At 37.8% G+C, this 18231-nt stretch overlaps 1 protein-coding gene across 4 annotated transcripts in view; it reads right to left on the minus strand.

Moving 5' to 3' along the window:
- Positions 1-1195: 1195 nt before the first annotated feature.
- LOC127859840 (dual specificity tyrosine-phosphorylation-regulated kinase 1A-like) overlaps positions 1196-18231 on the minus strand; it is a 57580-nt gene continuing 40544 nt past the window's right edge. For all 4 annotated transcript variants that reach the window (XM_052397364.1, XM_052397362.1, XM_052397363.1 and 1 more), the window contains 6 exons: positions 15845-15992; positions 14740-15026; positions 13177-13323; positions 11068-11208; positions 10116-10398; positions 1196-4596 (listed from right to left, as the gene is read on the minus strand). In XM_052397364.1, coding sequence (XP_052253324.1) covers positions 3857-4596; positions 10116-10398; positions 11068-11208; positions 13177-13323; positions 14740-15026; positions 15845-15992 — 1746 coding nt within the window. In that variant the 3' untranslated portion in view covers positions 1196-3856. The remainder of the gene's footprint in view (positions 4597-10115; positions 10399-11067; positions 11209-13176; positions 13324-14739; positions 15027-15844; positions 15993-18231) is intronic.

Raw genomic sequence — 18231 nt, forward strand, 5'->3', positions numbered from 1 at the left:
TGCCCCTCCCCTTGGCAGCCATGTTTTTCAAGCAAACGTCACCATTTTCGAACTCATCCAAGATATCATTGAAACCAATCTTCTGACCAAATTTCATGAAGATTGGACAATAAATGTGGCCTCTAGAGAGTGAACAAGGCAAATGTTGACGTCGCACAACGGACAAAAGGTGATCACAAAAGCTCACCATGAGCACGTTGTATTACTAATGTAATGGTATATACATCTCCGCTATCGAATTAATTCAATAAAATATTGTGTACGTTTAATACGTATAGATTTTGATATGCTCCAGTTTGTTCCCAGGATAATGTGGCTGGGAAAGCTCATGGCTACGCACAAGGGCCTTCCGCTCGACAACGCGAGACTATGCAGTAGCAGCATAATGCATTGAAAACATATTAATTACCAAACATGTTAGAATTATTTTTAAAACCGTCATATGAAACATAATACTTTTAATCAATATCTAAAGAAATAACCGTCGCTAAAATTTGTCAGTTTTTAAGAATGCCCCTAATTTTCCTAAATGAACGGAACTATATGTAAATTTCAATGTAACGTGCGAACTTTACCCTGAAATAAACATAACCCAGAGTTTTAAGAGAATGTTTAACACAAGTGCCGGAATAAGCACTGTGGAACCCATTGGCAGCTACACTTTATGGACCCATGCCCTATGCCCCTAGTCACCATAGTGTCTAAAAGAACACACGTGCTTAGCCATTTAAGTTAGCCGATCAGTGCAAAGGCTGAGAAGACCGATGTAAAATCCAAATAAGCAGAAAGGGGAAAATACACATCTGAATAATATTGTTAATATTCGGTAAAGAAATGTTTTATATGTAAATGCTACTGTCTTTCAGTGCTCCAGCTAGTATTTAAAAGGGCAGGGTGCTCTTTTGTCAAAAGGTAACGTAATCGTACGCGAGGATATTATTCTTGTGAATTATCTTCAATGTAGCGGGCATAATTAATAAATCATGTGTTCTTTGTAATTTACATTAATATTTCATACAATATACATGAATAATTATTTAAAACACTTAATCAAACGAGTTAACAACATGATAAGCTCAAACGCATGGTAGGGGTCCAATGTACACCTTTGAGTGGCAGGGTGCTGTCCCTTGCCATTAAGGCCAAGCTGGAGCTCTGTCTTTTATTCCTGATGCATAGAAGACAACGTATTGAACAGGTTTGTGGCATTTTATTCACCATCCAGTTTCATTAAATAGAATTATCACAATATTTACACCATATTCATGATAATATAAATGCAACAATGAAGTGATAATGTGCAAAGGGCTTTCCTCTTCAGCTGTATTTTCGTTTAAAAGAGACTTCACATAAACGAAGAATTCCAAAAAATCAGAAAGTGTCTTCCCTCATTAGCGTGTACAGACTTAACCCTTTGCATGCTGGGAAATTTATCGTCTGCTAAAATGTCGTCTGCTGAATTTCTACAATTAGCATTTCTTCGAATTTTTTTTCCAAAAAATACTATCAGAATAGCAAACAGTTTGGATCCAGATGAGACGCCACGTTCTGTGGCGTCTCATCTGGATCCAAACTGTTTGCAAAGGCCTTCAAAATTCGGTTCCCGCACAGAAAGACTCAAGTTCTCAGGATAATTTGAGATGACACTTTACACAGTTGCATTCGTCCCACTTTTCTCAAACAAGGCTCTTAAAAATAATTATTTTGTTTGCTTACCCAAAACAAAAATTTAACAAATATATTTTATCAATACATAAAGGCTCATAAAAAATAACTATAGACTATTATATTATTTTTATGTTTAATACAGTTGATTTCGTAAAGGATAGGTAAACAAATTAATCAACGATTTAAATATAATTTAAATATTTAATGTATATTCCATAGACAATCAACATTGTTACATTATTTCAAAGATGGTCCACAAGAGAAATATGAACATTCAATGCAGAATAAAACTGTTGAGTTCAAAGATAACCAGCTAATTCATTTTTGCAACCGAATTGGCATAGGATCATTTATTAAATCAACATGATTGTTTATTTACTATTAAACTTTTCACTATTATTTTGATAACATTATTTAATTTGCGGGCAAAAAATTATTTAAAAGCAATTTCAAAAGCATGTAATTGTTTGATTTATCTTTTTACAAGGAAATGTCAAACAACTTAAAACATATGGCTTTTGACCAACAATTGAAATTAAACCACAAAAAATACCTAATTTTAACATGATCAGATTATCTCGCAAACATGTTTTCGTTCATATTTATTACACTACAGAATTAACCTGTTAATTCAAATTCTGTTTTTTATCTTTTTATTAACATTTATTAACGCATGTGACTAAAGTGTATATATATATACAATAGAATTTAATGAAACAATATTGAATATAACTAAAATCACAATAATCTGAAATTTAGACTTTAGTTCATATAAGCAATAAGAACTTGTGAGCATTTTTACTATGGGCCCCATGCGCAATTTTAGATAAAAGGGTAACAGAGATCGAATTCATAGTTTGTGAAGCACCTTTCTATTTACAAGTCGTTTTCTGTGTTCGACTCTTACAACAAGTTTACACCGAGACAAGCAAAATATTTAGTTTCAGGTTAAAAATCTAAATAAATAAACATGAATAGACAAATGAAAACATTCTGGAATTGTAACAGAAAACTTGGCTAATAATTCCGGTAACTAATATTTGCATAGTTAAAAATGTAGAGGAATTTTTTCCACAAGTATACTTCTTTTAAATAAAACTTAGAGGATAAAAATTCGAAGCATATATTACGATAAAGAACTTTGCCAGCACAATGGCCAATCTTAACTCACAAACAGTCTGTGACCATTTTCACAAAGTGATGTGAGTAAATGTGTGATCAATACACAAGAGTTGAATGACAAATACTGATAAGTCCTTCTTCATAGAGAAGTCATAAAATACATCCTCTTCACAGTACCATCATTACACAAATCTCCGTACATCTCACTTTCAATAGACAGATATTTCGTTTTTCATCAGAACAAACATCTAACATTGATTTACAATATAACGAGCAGTTTAACTGCTGGGAAATGTTTTTCAAACGTAAGCTATCAAGGGGCACACAGCTTCCTGTCACAAAACACAACAACAAATTCCTTAGCAAAACACTAACTGTTTACATTTCTGCAGTGACTGGTAACAACAGTTTAAGCACTAACGGCTTCACTGAATCGCACTCACATTACTTAAGGCTCTTAGCCACACCCTCTGCACATTTCTGTCTCCAAGTCTCAGAATTGCGCAATATTGACTCCAACAGCCCCATCCCCTGGTGTCGATCAATGAGAACTCCTGCCCAAGCCTACTGATGTGACCTTGACCTTCCACCACGTTTCCACCACGGCCCGCTAGTGGGTGATGTGGCGAGATCTTCACCAGCTTGGCTGGTTTGCACTGGAGGTTACACACACCCAATGTTCAGACTGATGCAATACCACACACAACTTTGCCTTAACCAAGGCACTGTTCAGATCCAGACTCCTAAACTTCAAGCAAATCACTACGGTCCTTCTTTTCAAACTGTGCTTCATCTTTTTTACAATCCATTTTTTATCCACATAACACTCATCACCTGTCCATAACATGAGCTTTATAAGCCAATTATCAAACACACACAGTGCCGTCCCTCTAAGGCAACCGCGATACGACCAGGCCACTTCTGTTCAAGCACCCTGCGAAACAATGACATACTGTATGGACAGAATCACAGAAGGCCTCGGTCCTTTCACCATTCACCTGGCAGTGACGAAAAGCCTGCTTTCAAAAAAGAATTATCACAATCACAAACTAGGAGTCAGCCTCCGTCAATGGCTAGCTACTGGACTTTGTTGTACTACAACGCCCATCATTGGTGACTCGTCCCCCCTTTCGCTAGACCCTCTTGTATGCTGCACAGAGGGGTTTTCAGGCCCAACAGGTAATGGGACCTCTGGTGAAGAAAGCGTGTACGGGAACCCCGTGCCTGCCCACTGGGGCTGTGGGTATTGTCCGTACTGCGGTGCGTAGCCAGACAAATGCATATTCATTGGTGCAATCTGTGGGGGGTCAGAACTACTGTGCACCCTAACGTGTCCACTATGTCCGCCAGGCACAATGTCTACGGACCGCCCCGACTGAGGCGGCAAAGTGGCAGAAGAAACGAACCCGGGACCTATGATCAGACTCGCCGAGTTCCCCCCGTGACTCGATGACAGCTGACCGTGAGAACTGAAACTCGATGGTGGCGACTGTTGCCGATGGTGACGATGTTGCTGCTGGTGCAAATGCGAGCCACCGCCAACAACTCCCATGCTGCCTGGCCAGCTCTGTTGCGAGTAGACCTGTTGCTGGGATGATGGCTGGGTCATGTGGCCACCCTGGGACAAGCCCCTGGGGTTGGCTGCCCCTCCCCCCAGGGGACTCTCGCACTCCATGGTCTGGTACTGCGTGAGGTTGGCGTGGAGACCGGTGCCCTGGTGCGCGGCCGAGTGGGAGTGAACGTGCAAGTGAGTTGGGTGCTGGTGTGTGGGGTCCGACCGAGCGCGACCGCTACTGGATGACCCGACTGAAGTAGTAAGTACACAGATATGTTTATACGTATATTGCGCGTACTTTAATTAAAAAGGATCCAGATTAATGATGACATGCTCGGTAGGATAAAATTACTATCAAAGTAAGCAAAGCTTTCAATGTCATATCAGGAGAATAGAACTAGAGAGCATATAACTATCATAGTAGGCAAACCTTTCTATGTCATGACAAGAGTGATTAAATAACTAGAGAGCATATAACTATCATAGTAGGCAAACCTTTCTATGTCATGACAAGAGTGATTAAATAACTAGAGAGGATATAACTATCATAGTAGGCAAACCTTTCTATGTCATGACAAGAGTGATTAAATAACTAGAGAGGATATAACTGTCATAGTAGGCAAACCTTTCTATGTCATGACAGGAGTGATAAAATAACTACTACAGACTGACAGTAGGTCCAGGTGCCTGAATAGGAAATGAAAACTATTATGGCAAGCCAAACTTTCAAAGTAATATTTATATTTGACCATCAAATGATCATTTATAAAATAAAAAACTTATAAAAACAAGAGGGCCATGATGGCCCTGAATCGCTCACCTGACTCATTAAGATCAGATGAAAACTATGACCTCTATTGTCTACACATGTTTTTCTATGATTTGACCTAGTGACCTAGTTCCTGACTCTAGATGACCAAAATACAATCCCAATCCAGATTTCATCAAGATAAACATTCTGACCACAGTTCATAAATATTGGATGAAAACTGTGACCTCTATTGTCAACACAAGGTTTTTCTATTTATTTGACCTAGATTTTTACCCCAGATGACCCAAATACAATCCCACCCAGATTTCATCAAGAATTCTGACCAAATTTCATAAAGGTTGGATGAAAACTGTGATCTCTAATGTCTACACAAGGTTTTTCTATGATTTGACCTAGTGACCTAGTTTTTGACCCCAGATGACCCAAATAAAATCCCAACCCAGATATCATCAAGATAAACAGTCTGACCAAATTTCATAAAGATTGGATGAAAACTGTGACCTCTATTGTCTACAGAAGGTTGTTCTATTTTTTTACCTAGTGACCTTGTTTTTGACCCCAGATGACCCAAATACAATCCCAAACCGGATTTCATCAAGATAAACATTTTGACCAAATTTCATCAAGATTGGATGCAAACTGTGACCTCTACTGTCTACACAAACAAATTGTTGATGGACGGACGCACGAACACACGCAGGCACGCACAACGGACGCCGGACATAAGCTCACCGTGTCACTTCATGACAGGTGACCTAAAAATATGTGTCGGAGATAAACATGAACAGTTTTGGTTAAAATCCCATAGAAACAAGGGCTGTTTGTAAAACATGCATGCCCCCCTATATGGGCTATAATTGTAGTAGCAGCCATTGTGTGAATACGTTTTTTGTCACTGTGAATGGTGGTGGTGGTGGTGGTGTAGTAGTAGTAGTAGTAATAGTAGTAGTAGCAGTAGTAGTAGTAGTAGTAGTAATAGTAGTTGTAGTACTACTACTACTACTAGTAGTAGTAGTAGAAGTAGTAGAAGTAGTAGTAGTAGTAGAAGTAGTAGTAGAAGTAGTAGTAGTAGTAGTAGTAGTAGTAGTAGTAGTGGTAGTAGTAGTAGTAGTAGTGGTAAAAGTAGTAGTAGTAGTGGCAGTAGTAGTAGAAGTAGTAATAGTAGACGTGGTGGTGGTGGTGGTGGTGGTGGTGGTAGTAGTACTAGTAGTAGTAGTACTAGTAGTAGTAGTAGTAGTAGTAGTAGTAGTAGTGGTAGTAGTAGTAGAAGTAGTAGTAGTAGTAGTAGTAGTATTAGTAGTAGTAGTAGTAGTAGTAGTAGTAGTAGTAGTAGTAGTAGTAGTAGTAGCAGTAGCAGTAGCAGCATTACAAGACCAATACTTAAGAATGATCAAATGGGAAAAGGTAACATAGCACCGGCAGTAAATATGGGGCTCATTTACAGGTCAGATTTGGAATCTCTGCTGTAAAATGAGATTTTGAATGAATTAAAGGGAGGCAAATCTGTAATAAAAGAACATGCATAAACCGTAGTTGTTTCCCTTGTTTGAACCATGCTGAATCCTTACAAGTTTGGAAAGAATTGGATGAAAAATTTGTACTTAATTGCATAAACACCATTTTCTTAATTCAAGGGGAGGTAATTCTGTACTTCATGGACCAATAATGCTTATTTTTTGTAGGGTTCGTGTGCTCATTGATATAAAGACACTGTGCAAATTTGGAAAGGATCGGACAAAAAATGTGGAAGATTTTTGAAAGTTTTCACAAAATAGGCAAAAACGAATAAACATGCAAAGTTCAACGAGCTCCTGCGGCCATGTTTTTTGACGAATCAAATTTCTTTGAACAACTTTTTCAGGGGAGCCCTCAAAGGTCATCCCTGTGAAATTTTTTGAAAATCTGATGAGCGGTTTCTGACAAGAAGATTTTTTAAGGTTTTTACCATATATGGTCATGGCGGCCATCTTGGTTATGGGATCAAATTTTTTTTAACAATTCTTTTTTCCCATGACCTAGGGATGCTCCACATGAAATTTAGTTGAAATTGGCTCAATGGTTTAGTAGAAGAAGATGTTTACAAATTGTTTACAGACGGACGGACGGACGCCGGACGCTGAGTGATCACAATAGCTCACCTCGAGCTATCGCTCAGGTGAGCTAAAAAAGTACTTTCCAGCTGTAACTATCAATTAACTAATACATAATTCACGTGCAGAATGTTTCCTTGGTGCTTGGGAGCGAATTCAACAATCTGTCATTTTTGCTGTTTGCCCAAACCAGCAGTATACATTTGTTATATTATTTTTCTGCCCCTGATTAGAAATTTTGTCTTTTGAATAAAAAGTAACTAAGTAAGCCTTGCTGTGGGGGAAAAAGGGCTTAATACAAGTACGTAAAATGTAATCCAAGATAAGCCGGTACTGCAATCAGGCATGATACTTTTCGCGTTAACTGGATTTTCGCAGAGCTTTCCTTTTACAAAAAATACCATAACAGCGGCCAAAGTTGTCCCCATTCTTGTAGGCACATGTATTATGCCCGATTTCCCCAAGGCAATTTAAATCTTAAACTATTCGACCACCATGAAATATAGAACTGTTAAAAACACAGGGGTGTGATTTTAACCCTTTCAGTGCGGGAACCGAATTTTGAAGGCCTTTGCAAACAGTTTGGATCCAGATGAGACGCCACAGAACGTGGCGTCTCATCAGGATCCAAACTGTTTGCTATTCTGATAGTATTCTTTGAAAAAAAATCAAAGAAAATGCTAATTTTAGAAATTCAGCAGACAACAATATAGCAGACGACAAATTTCCCAGCATGCAAAGGGTTAATACCACCTCAGGGGAGGAAAATGCCATATTCCCCCCCCCCCCCCCCCCTAGCAGCATAAAGAAGGACAAGAGCACCGCATAACGGATGCCACGCTCGGCTGCAAAAGCTTGTAAGAATTTATAATTTTTTTAGGTCGGTTTTTTAGAGGTCAGTGACCTTGACCTTTGACCTAGTGACCCAAAATGGGTGTGGCTTGTAGAAATCATCAAGGCAGTGTTCTGCCGTGGATGCGCCCTTGCGTCATTAGTGCAAAAAAAAGAGATTTGTCCCCATCCGTTTAACGTATATGGGTCCGCGGGTGCACAGAAATTAGGAATAAAAATTAATCAATTAAATTTGAAAGTTGTTAAAGAAAGAGAGTAAATGCGTAATTGGAACGAATTATTTCATTGGACGTGACGTCATTTCGCTGCCAATCCTTAATTTACTTTAATAACACTTTATTTCATTGGTAAGTTGAGACTATAACAACCAATCAGTTATCAAGGAAATTTCCATACCTATCAAAATGGCGGAAAGTGACCGGCAGAAGAAAACAAAATCCATTCATTTTGAGTTTTTTTTCCTCTGGCAAGTAAAATAAGAAAATATATCGATAGTAATAACACCCCAAAAGAGTCTTCCCAAGTACCAACATCGTTTAGCAATGATGAAAAAAGTCTGCCCCTAAACGTACATGCCAAGCAAATTGGCTTTGAGAATTTTCTTGGTTACTGTTTGACACAACAAAATGACATGCAGTTTGTGCATATAGCCCAAACAAGAACAAGGGCTGTTTGTAAAACATGCATGCCCCCCATATGGGCTGTCCGTTGTAGTGGCAGCCATTGTGTGAATACGTTTTTTGTCACTGTGACCTTGACCTTTGACCTAGTGACCTGAAAATCAAATGAAGTGTCATGATCCTAGGCAAAAGCATTCTTGAGTTATCATCCGAAAATCATTTTACTATTTCTGGTCACCGTGACCTTGACCTTTGACCTTAAAATCAATAGGGGTCATCTGCGAGTCATGATCAATCTACCTATGAAGTTTCATGATCCTAGGCATATGCGTTCTTGAGTTATCATCCGAAAATCATTTTACTTTTTCAGGTCGCCGTGACTTTGACCTTTGACCTAGTGACCTCAAAATCAATAGGGGTCATCTGCGAGTCTTGATCAATCTACCCATGAAGTTTCATGATCCTAAGCGTATGCATTCTTGAGTTATCATCCGGTAACCATTTTACTATTTCGGGTCACCGTGACCTTGACCTTTGACCTAGTGACCTCAAAATCAATAGGGGTCATCTGCAAGTCATGATCAATCTACCCATGAAGTTTCATGATCCTAGGCGTATGCGTTCTTGAGTTATCATCCGGAAACCATTTTACTATTTCGGGTCACCGTGACCTTGACCTTTGACCTTGTGACCTCAAAATCAATAGGGGTCATCTGCGAGTCATGATCAATCTACCGACCGACCGACCGACCGACATGAGCAAAGCAATATACCCCCTCTTCTTCGAAGGGGGGCATAAAAAGCCTTTACTATCGGTAATTCTAATTTGAAAAGGCTTTAGATCACTGGAGAAATGTAAAGCAAATGTGATTCTTTGCCTCTAATTCCATTGAAGCAGATGTAGACAGACGTAGATATAGACATTAAATACATGTAACTGTTCAAAGTTGTTAGTATATTGACAATTGTTTGACATTTTTTAAAATTTAAAAAATGTTCAAGTTTGAATTAGAATGTTACATCCTGTGGACTGGCTGTAGGAATAAATCTAGCCAGTTTAAGAGTGCAAGTAAAAGGTTTATTAGTTTCTGAAAATGTAATTCTGCTACAAATGTATTTCTCCGTCCCCAAATTTTTCCCTTTTGTCCCCACTTTTTTTAACCTTAAGGGTCCCTGTCCCCAACAGTACAGATTCACGGCAGAACACTGTCAAGGTGCATCTACATATGAAGTTTCAAAGTTGTAGGTGGAAGCACTTTGATTTTAGAGCCAATGTAAAGGTTCTAGCACGACGCCGGCGGACGGCTGACGACGAGAAGGCTATGACAATACCTCAGGTTTTCTCTGAAAACAGCCTCGTTAAAAATCACACCCCTGTAAACACTGATTAAATTTATATTCGTAAAGGAAGAAAAGTCAAACGTACACGGTATTACCTGTGGGGCCAGTCACGTTGTGCTGTTCCATGGCGGGACTCGTAGATGTGCTATTCGACGTGTTCGTACTCTCGTCTGTCGTCTTCTTGAAGAAATTGTGCTGCAGAGCGTAGTAGGGCGTTATCCGCGTTTTCGGGTCAAAGTCGAGCATTCGTAGGATCAGGTCCTTGAACTTCAGGTAGTCTGCCACGGTGTGACCCGGTTCCCCTGCACGTCGACCTCCCGGTCCCCCAGTGTCTGCGCCGATGACGTCGTGCAGTTTACGGGTACCCGGGGGTTTGTACTGGTGAGAGATAAGAGATAAAGATGTATTACCAGTATTTGGATTGGTAATGAATTCCAAAAAGCATGTTTGTTTATTAGGACCTGGTTGCTCAAACTTTGACGGCCAGATAAGATTTCAGCCATTCATCTTTGGATCAAGTTATTAAGTGACTAACATTAATTATTAAATCTATTATATATGTGTTAATTGTAAAACTTGTATATATTGATTTTAAATTCAATTTTACTTGGTTCTGAAGTTACTAGACTGTTACTTGAATTACTTTTTTGAGCAACTGGACACTGGCAAATAATCCAGCAATAACTCTCATCAAATAGTTATATTTTTCATACACTTTTTTTTAAAGTTGTTTTCTTTTTCTTTTATTTCTTTTTTTTTTGGCTTTCCTTTGAAAAATGTGTAATCTTTATTAACTAGTGCAAGTTCTACAAAGCATTATTACATTCTGAAACTTATATTAAGTATTTTGATTGTGGCCTTCTCCATTTTGACCCCTAAAATTTCCTACTAATGGTTAAACATTAAAGAACCAACATTTTGCAATGGCTTGCCAACATTGTAATGTCACTCACACAATACTTCCTGCAAATAAAATAGTTTTCTCACAAAATTAAACGGCCCACCAAATTGCGTAGTGCCTCAGTAATTTCCATCCCTATTACTTACCTTTTTCCCATCTTTAGGTTTCTTACAGACATAGGAGCCGTCTGAAAGCTGATCAAAGTACCGCCGTGCCTTTCCTGATTGATCAAGAAGGTGCTTTGGAGGCATGCCGAGAACTTCAACGATCTTCATCATCTGGTCAAACTGAATGTTGCAAGGAAAGAAATTGAACACACGTGCCACTCTGAAGAACAGAGTATAATGCATGTGGGTAGATCATCATCCCAGATAAGCCAGTGCAGTCTGCACAGGCTTATCAGGGACAACATTTCCATGTGACCTGGATATTAGCATAAAAGAGGCTTACTTCAAACGAAAAATACCATAACAGCAGGAAGTGCCGTCCCTGATTAGCCTTTTCAAACTGCATAGCATAATCTGGGACATAACTTACCGCATATGGATTTAGCCCTGTTGATCCCACCCTGACACCTTTAATGAAGTTGATAAAGTTGTACTTAATTTTTTTTTAATTAGCCAATTCCCACGATACAGATGTCATTTAAATTGCTCAACTGCATTTTGAAAAATGTGAATTTCAACTCAAAGTTGTTAAACAAGAGGGCCTGAAAGGCCCAAAGTCGCTCACCTGAGATTCAAAGGAACTGACCTGTTCTGTGAAGCCTCAGAGGTCATTAGAACAATATGTTCTTACCAACTTTCATGACTAGTGAACACCCTGGCAGCCACATTTTTCAACAGACCAGAACCATTTTCATACACATCCAAGATATCATTTAAACAAATATACTGACAAAGTTTCATGAAGATTCATAAGTGCATATATACGGAAAAATGCCCCGCCCACTGGTGGCCATGTTTTTTAAACAACTGGAACCACTTTCGAACTTGTCCAAAATATCGTTGGGAAAAACCTTCTGACAAAGTTTCATGATGATCGTACAATAAATATGGCTTCTTGAGTGTTTACAAGGTTTAACTCTAGCTATGTAAGGAAAAATGCCACGCCCCCTTGGCGACCATGTTTTTCAACCAACCGGAACCATTTTCAAACTCATCCGAGATATCATTGGGACAAATCATCTGACCAAGTTTCATGATGATCGGACAATAAATGTGGCCTCTAGTGTGTACAAGGTTTTACTAAAGCATCACATATAGCCATATTATGAAAAATGCCCTGCCCCCTGGTGGCCATGTTTTTTAAGCAACCGAAACCATTTTCGAACTCGTCCAAGATATCATTAGGACAAATCTTCTGACCAAGTTTCATGAAGATCGGAAAATAAATGTGTGTTAAAGGTTTCTCTTTAGCCATATAAGGAATACTGCCCCGCCCCCAGTCAAATGTCACTTCTACAGTGTTCACAAGGTTTTTCCTTTTTTTTACCTAGTGACCTAGTTTTTGACCCAGCATGACCTAGTTTCGAACTCAGTCGAGTATCAATGGGACTAATGTTCTGACAAAATTTTATGAAGATCAGAAAATAAATGAGGCCTCTAGTGTTCACAAGGCAAAATGTTGACGAAACGACGCACGACAGACAAAAAGCGATCACAAAAGCTCACCATGAGCACGTTGTGCTCAGGTGAGCTAAAAACAGAAAGATTGTCATAGAAAAGCAGTCATACATCAGATGTTTACACATGTTTATGATATTGAACAACAAGAATGGTATTAATTTTGTTAAACATGGGTATGATTTCATTTACAAAGAATTGACGAATGAAACACTGAAGTTTCCCTCCTCATAGGGAAATGAAAAAGTTTTGATGTAGGGAAAAACAGTATGTTTATTTCAAAGATATTTTTAAATGGCAAGATGCCTAAAATAGGCCTCTATTATCCCTTTACCGCTCAGGGCCAAAGTGAAAATGGCTACTTGCAGCACATAAACCCATACCAGCCTGCCATTAATTCCCTGACTGCCCAGACCGGCCTGCCATTAATTCCCTGACTGTTCAGGCTATGTACTTTTGCTGCTCACTAGAAGTCTAGGGCAGGAAATAAAGCCTTTGGATCTGTGTATCTATTCACAAATGTCTTCAAGACAATTTAATTGGATTTTGTAAGGACTGAAAACGAATCGAAATTCGCATCTGAGCAATAAAGGGTGTACACTGTAATAAGGTGGAAAAACCCTGACATACTTCGTTAGACCCAGCGAACAGAGGTTCTCCTGTATGCATTTCCACGAGTATACAGCCCAGGCTCCACATATCGATGGCCAGGTCATACGGGATACCCAGCAACACCTCGGGCGACCGGTAGAAACGAGACTGGATATACTGGTAGATCTGAAACATACAGACGATAAGATAATAACTTACACAGATAATCGATCATCACTCATACATTTGCAACACAAATCTCCATAAAACTATTGCGAGTCTGTATGACATCACGAAATGGAAGAAAAACATTGAATATATGAACCTCACTATGGGAAAACATGGATTAATTTATGTGCATAAAGTGACCTCCCAGATTAGCCTGTACAGTTAGCTTATCCAGTGTTCTCCAGAAACAAGATGCGTTTGTGAAACACAATGTCCCCCTGTATGACGTTTGACCTTGAAGGATGACCTTGACCTTGTGAAGGATGACCTTGACCTTTCACCACTCAAAATGTGCAGCTCCATGAAATACACATGCATGCCAAATATCAAGTTGCTATCTTCAATATTGCAAAAGTATTTATAAAATAAGTGATTTGGGCCACATATATTTGACCTCAGACCTTGAAGGATGACCTTGACCTTTCACCACTCAAAATGTGCAGCTCCATGAGATATACATGCATGCCAAATATCAAGTTGCTATCTTCAATATTGCAAAAGTATTCATAAAATGAGCAATTTTGGCCACATATATTTGACCTCTGACCTTGAAGGATGACCTTGACCTTCACCTTTCACCACTCAAAATGTGCAGCTCCATGAGATACACATGCATGCCAAATATCAAGTTGCTATATTCAATATAGCAAAAGTTATTGCAAAATGTTAAAGTTGGCGCAAACAGACCAACCAACAGACCAACCAACAGACCAACCAACAGACAGGGCAAAAACAACATAAAAATTGAAAAGCAAGTTATATTTTTAAAGTAGCCAGCGACTAAGCAATAATACTGGTGTATTTGCACCATTTTAATTGATATTTGGGGTTAATAGCCTGCATCTAGACACGGTGTAATCGGTGAAATCGCCGGTGCTTCCAGAGAACACAGGCTTATCAGTGACAACTCTCTCAGCCTTAACTGGATTTTTGCTAAGAATACCCTTCCAATAAAAGTGAAGTGTTGTCTCTGTTAAACCTTTGAGGACTGCAAAAGCTAATCTGGGAACACACTTTATGCACGTGCATTAAGCTAAGTTTGATGACATAAACATTAACAGGAAACAGAGTCGTATTTTATAGAATCTGTTTTCATGTTCACAGCGTAATCAGAGTCAACACTTTCAGCTTTTTTTAAAATTTTTCATTTGAAGGAAATCGCTTCTTAACAAAAATCCAGATTAGGCAATCTTGGATGACACTTTGTGCTTATGCATAAAGCCCAGTTATCCGAAAATATAGCTCATATCACTGATTTCATTGTGTTAATTTTTAATTGGGTCTCTAAGTTTACAAATGTTTTCTGCAGTTTTCTTTTCTTGAAAGAATTTTTAGACTGTATTTAAACAAAACAGAAAATAAACGTGTACATACCCTTTGTCCTAATTGACACGAACTACCAAAGTCCACAATTTTAATTGCACTACGTTTTGGGTTGCACAGCAATATATTCTCAGGTTTCAAGTCACAGTGAATAATGTTTAACTCCGGAGTGGCGAGAAACAACAAGGCCGTACACAATTGTTGTGCGAACTTTCTAGTCAAGTTTAACGACACACCTCTGAAGTTTGTATTCCGTAATAAGTCGTAGAGATTGTACGATAGTAGTTCGAACACTAAACACAGGTGATTTCGAAACATGAAGTGTCTTTTCAATTTGACTGAAAAGGAAAATGGGAAATGCATATTACAATTAACAAATTAACAAACTTCTGCTTATGTTTGTTTTTTTAAATATATATTCATGCAACAAAAGCAATGTCTAAATGAAATCATTTGGCTAAAAACCCAATAAAAGACGTCAAAACGCAATCACTGTTTATAAAAGTTTAAAACCTCATTCTTGAAAGCTTTTATAAAGATGAGGAGGGAAATTACTCATGAAAGCCTCAGTGGCTCACAATTCAATATTTGGATGATGGATTACTTCCCTTGGGTTGCAACACTAAAACTGCTTGTATAGCAAATTTGTCCTAAAAATGTATCAAGCTTTCATTTCATTTCCTTAAAAACGCTATCATTGTTAATGAAACTTGTTACGCCTATTTGTATCCTTTATTTTCCTAGAAACAATGGGAATGGCATGGGAAAATGACCACAAAACTACACAACAATGAATCAATAAATGTCCTTATGACAGGAAATGAAACAATACATTATATGATATATAAGTTGATTACTCAAGTGACTTAATAAACTTTTCATTCAATAATAATGACAAGACAAGCTTAAATTATGGGCGTTGTAAATCAAGTCTTCAACCATTAGTTAACCTTTTATTGTAAATAGTTATATTTTTTATACTTGAATAATGAATGGTTGAGTATTGTTATTGTTAAATGTACTTGACAGACAGTGCTATCTTTAAAATTCTTTTCACGTATAAAAAAAATATACATCTCAATTTCAAAAATGTCTTGGCCGCTTCAACTAGAGGACAATTTTTAAGTGGGAACCTTTTTTCTTATAGTAATCCTACCTATATAATATTTATTTTCCGCATCGTGTTTGTTCATCGTCTCCAGTAGTCGCACCTCTATCTGAGCCTGGTTGAGGAATGGTTTCTTGTTCTTAATGATCTTAATGGCGATAGGTTCCTGGTCCTGGTGGTCAAACGCTTTAACCACCTGCAAATGTACACAGATACATACACCTGTGAATAGCGGATGAATCTATCTCATCAGTTTAACCACCAATAAATGTATAGCAAAAAACAAATGTATATAGGCATGAGCCAAGCTCTTAACCCTTTCAGTGCGGGAACCGAATTTTGAAGACCTTTGCAAACAGTTTAGATCCAGATGAGACGCCACAGAACGTGGCATCTCATCAGGATCCAAACTGTTTGATATTCTGATAGTATTCTTTGAAAAAAATCGAAGAAAATGCTAATTCTAGAAAATCAGCAGACGACATTTTAGCAGACGAAAAATTTCCCAGCATGCAAAGGGTTAAAGCATGCGCCTTGAGTGCTGTCCCCAATTAACCTAGGCATTCTGCACAGGCTCATCAGGAGGGCCATTACAGTCCACTATTTTAATATATATTTCTTTTAAGAGAAGTATCTTCTAAGCAAAAATCCAAATAAGGAAGAAAGTGCAGTCTCTGATTAGCCTGTAGCATGCACTGGTTTAACTGAGACAATACCTTATGAACATGCATTTTAACTCTTTCAGTGCTGGAAACGAATTTTGAAGGCCTTTGCAAACAGTTTGGATCCAGATGAGACGCCACAGAACGTGGCATCTCATCTGGATCCAAACTGTTTGCTATTCTTATAGCATTATTTGAAAATTTGAAGAAAATGCTAATTTTAGAAATTCAGCAGACGACATTTTAGCAGACGACAATTTTCCCAGCATGCAAAGGGTTAAACAAATTTTTTCAGAGCACGGCTCTATTCATATAATCAACTGCTCTCGTTAACAGATAGAGCATGTGAATGTCAAATGAAAGTTTAAGGAGAGGGATTTGTTGAATGAGTGTGAGATTACAATGTAAGCATCTTGATTTAACCAACAACTTTAATAAACACTGAAAAAGCAATTTTAACATTGCAACAAATTAAGAACAGACAGTCGTGTTATTTTCCCGCATGTGCATTAGCCAATCTTTATTATTTGCAATTTGGATTGGTGCATTTATTTATTTGATGCTTCCGCAATTCATATTTTTTGTCCTGTATTGCATATTAAAGGACAATAATATTTCTCTATTTTTCCTGCTCTTTGCCATATTTTGTTAATTTATAAGACCTCTTGCTGTTGATTCACCATTTAAAAAGAGGGCCAATGGCAAATTACAGAGAAAGGTGATGACAAAAGCTCACCATGAACACTATGTGGTCAGAAGAGAGAAAAAAATTCTTGAAAACCCTCAAATCCCTTTATATAATAAAGCATTTTAAATGAACAATGGTTCGGGAATGAACATATTTTTTCTCGCCTTAAAAATTTTGTGCAATTTGACATGTGGTCCTTAGAGAATATTCCGACATAAACGCAAACCATTTATCATATTAAAATAAAATTCCACCTGTCATGTTTACTCAAGCAAAGGAAAGCAAAAATCTAATTGTGCAAATTTCAACAGAAATCTAAATGCTTTCAAGCAATTAACAGGTTGTCTAGGCCATGACAAACTAATTGACTTTAATATATGAAGCTGTTCAATGTATAATTAAAATTTCATTTTGTCATTCACGTTTCATCAACTACAGAACACAGAAGGCAAATCTACCTTTTTTACTTCTTCATTCGACCTTGAACGCACGGTTATTCAAGGACAAAAGCATAACTTGCAGAATGCAGAAGCTTTTTTAATAACCGGTACAATATAACTCACAGCTGTCACGCTGATTGCAACACACCATTGTTATTATTGCAAAGAATCTGCACACAAGGTGAAAATCTTCGCTACATTCAAAACAACCCATTGTAACCAATGTAATAAACAGTTCTAGAAAATAAGAATATTAAAAATAGAATTTACAAACTGCTAAGAAAGGTGGTTTTACCAAAATTAGATTCATAGATTCAAGACAGACAAGGAAATCGACTTGTTAATATTTTCCCAGAGTAACTGAAACAGAAAGGATCACCTTTCAAGCGAATAAATACCTTTTCAATCAAACAAATAGATACCATGTAAAACTTAAGTAATACTATACCATTGTAACCATCATTTTATGTTTTTTGCTCTTGGTTATACATGTTATAATGTTAGTAATTTTGTGTATTTTTTTTCCCAGTGCTAGCATGAAATACCTCTATTTGTTTTAACAAAAGTACAGACGCCCCCCCCCCCCCCCCCCAAAAAAAAAACATTAACTCAACAGAACCCAGAACACAAAGGGTCAAATACACA

This window comes from Dreissena polymorpha, chromosome 15 (genome assembly GCF_020536995.1).
Source record: "Dreissena polymorpha isolate Duluth1 chromosome 15, UMN_Dpol_1.0, whole genome shotgun sequence".
Classification (NCBI taxonomy): Eukaryota; Metazoa; Mollusca; class Bivalvia; order Myida; family Dreissenidae; genus Dreissena; species Dreissena polymorpha.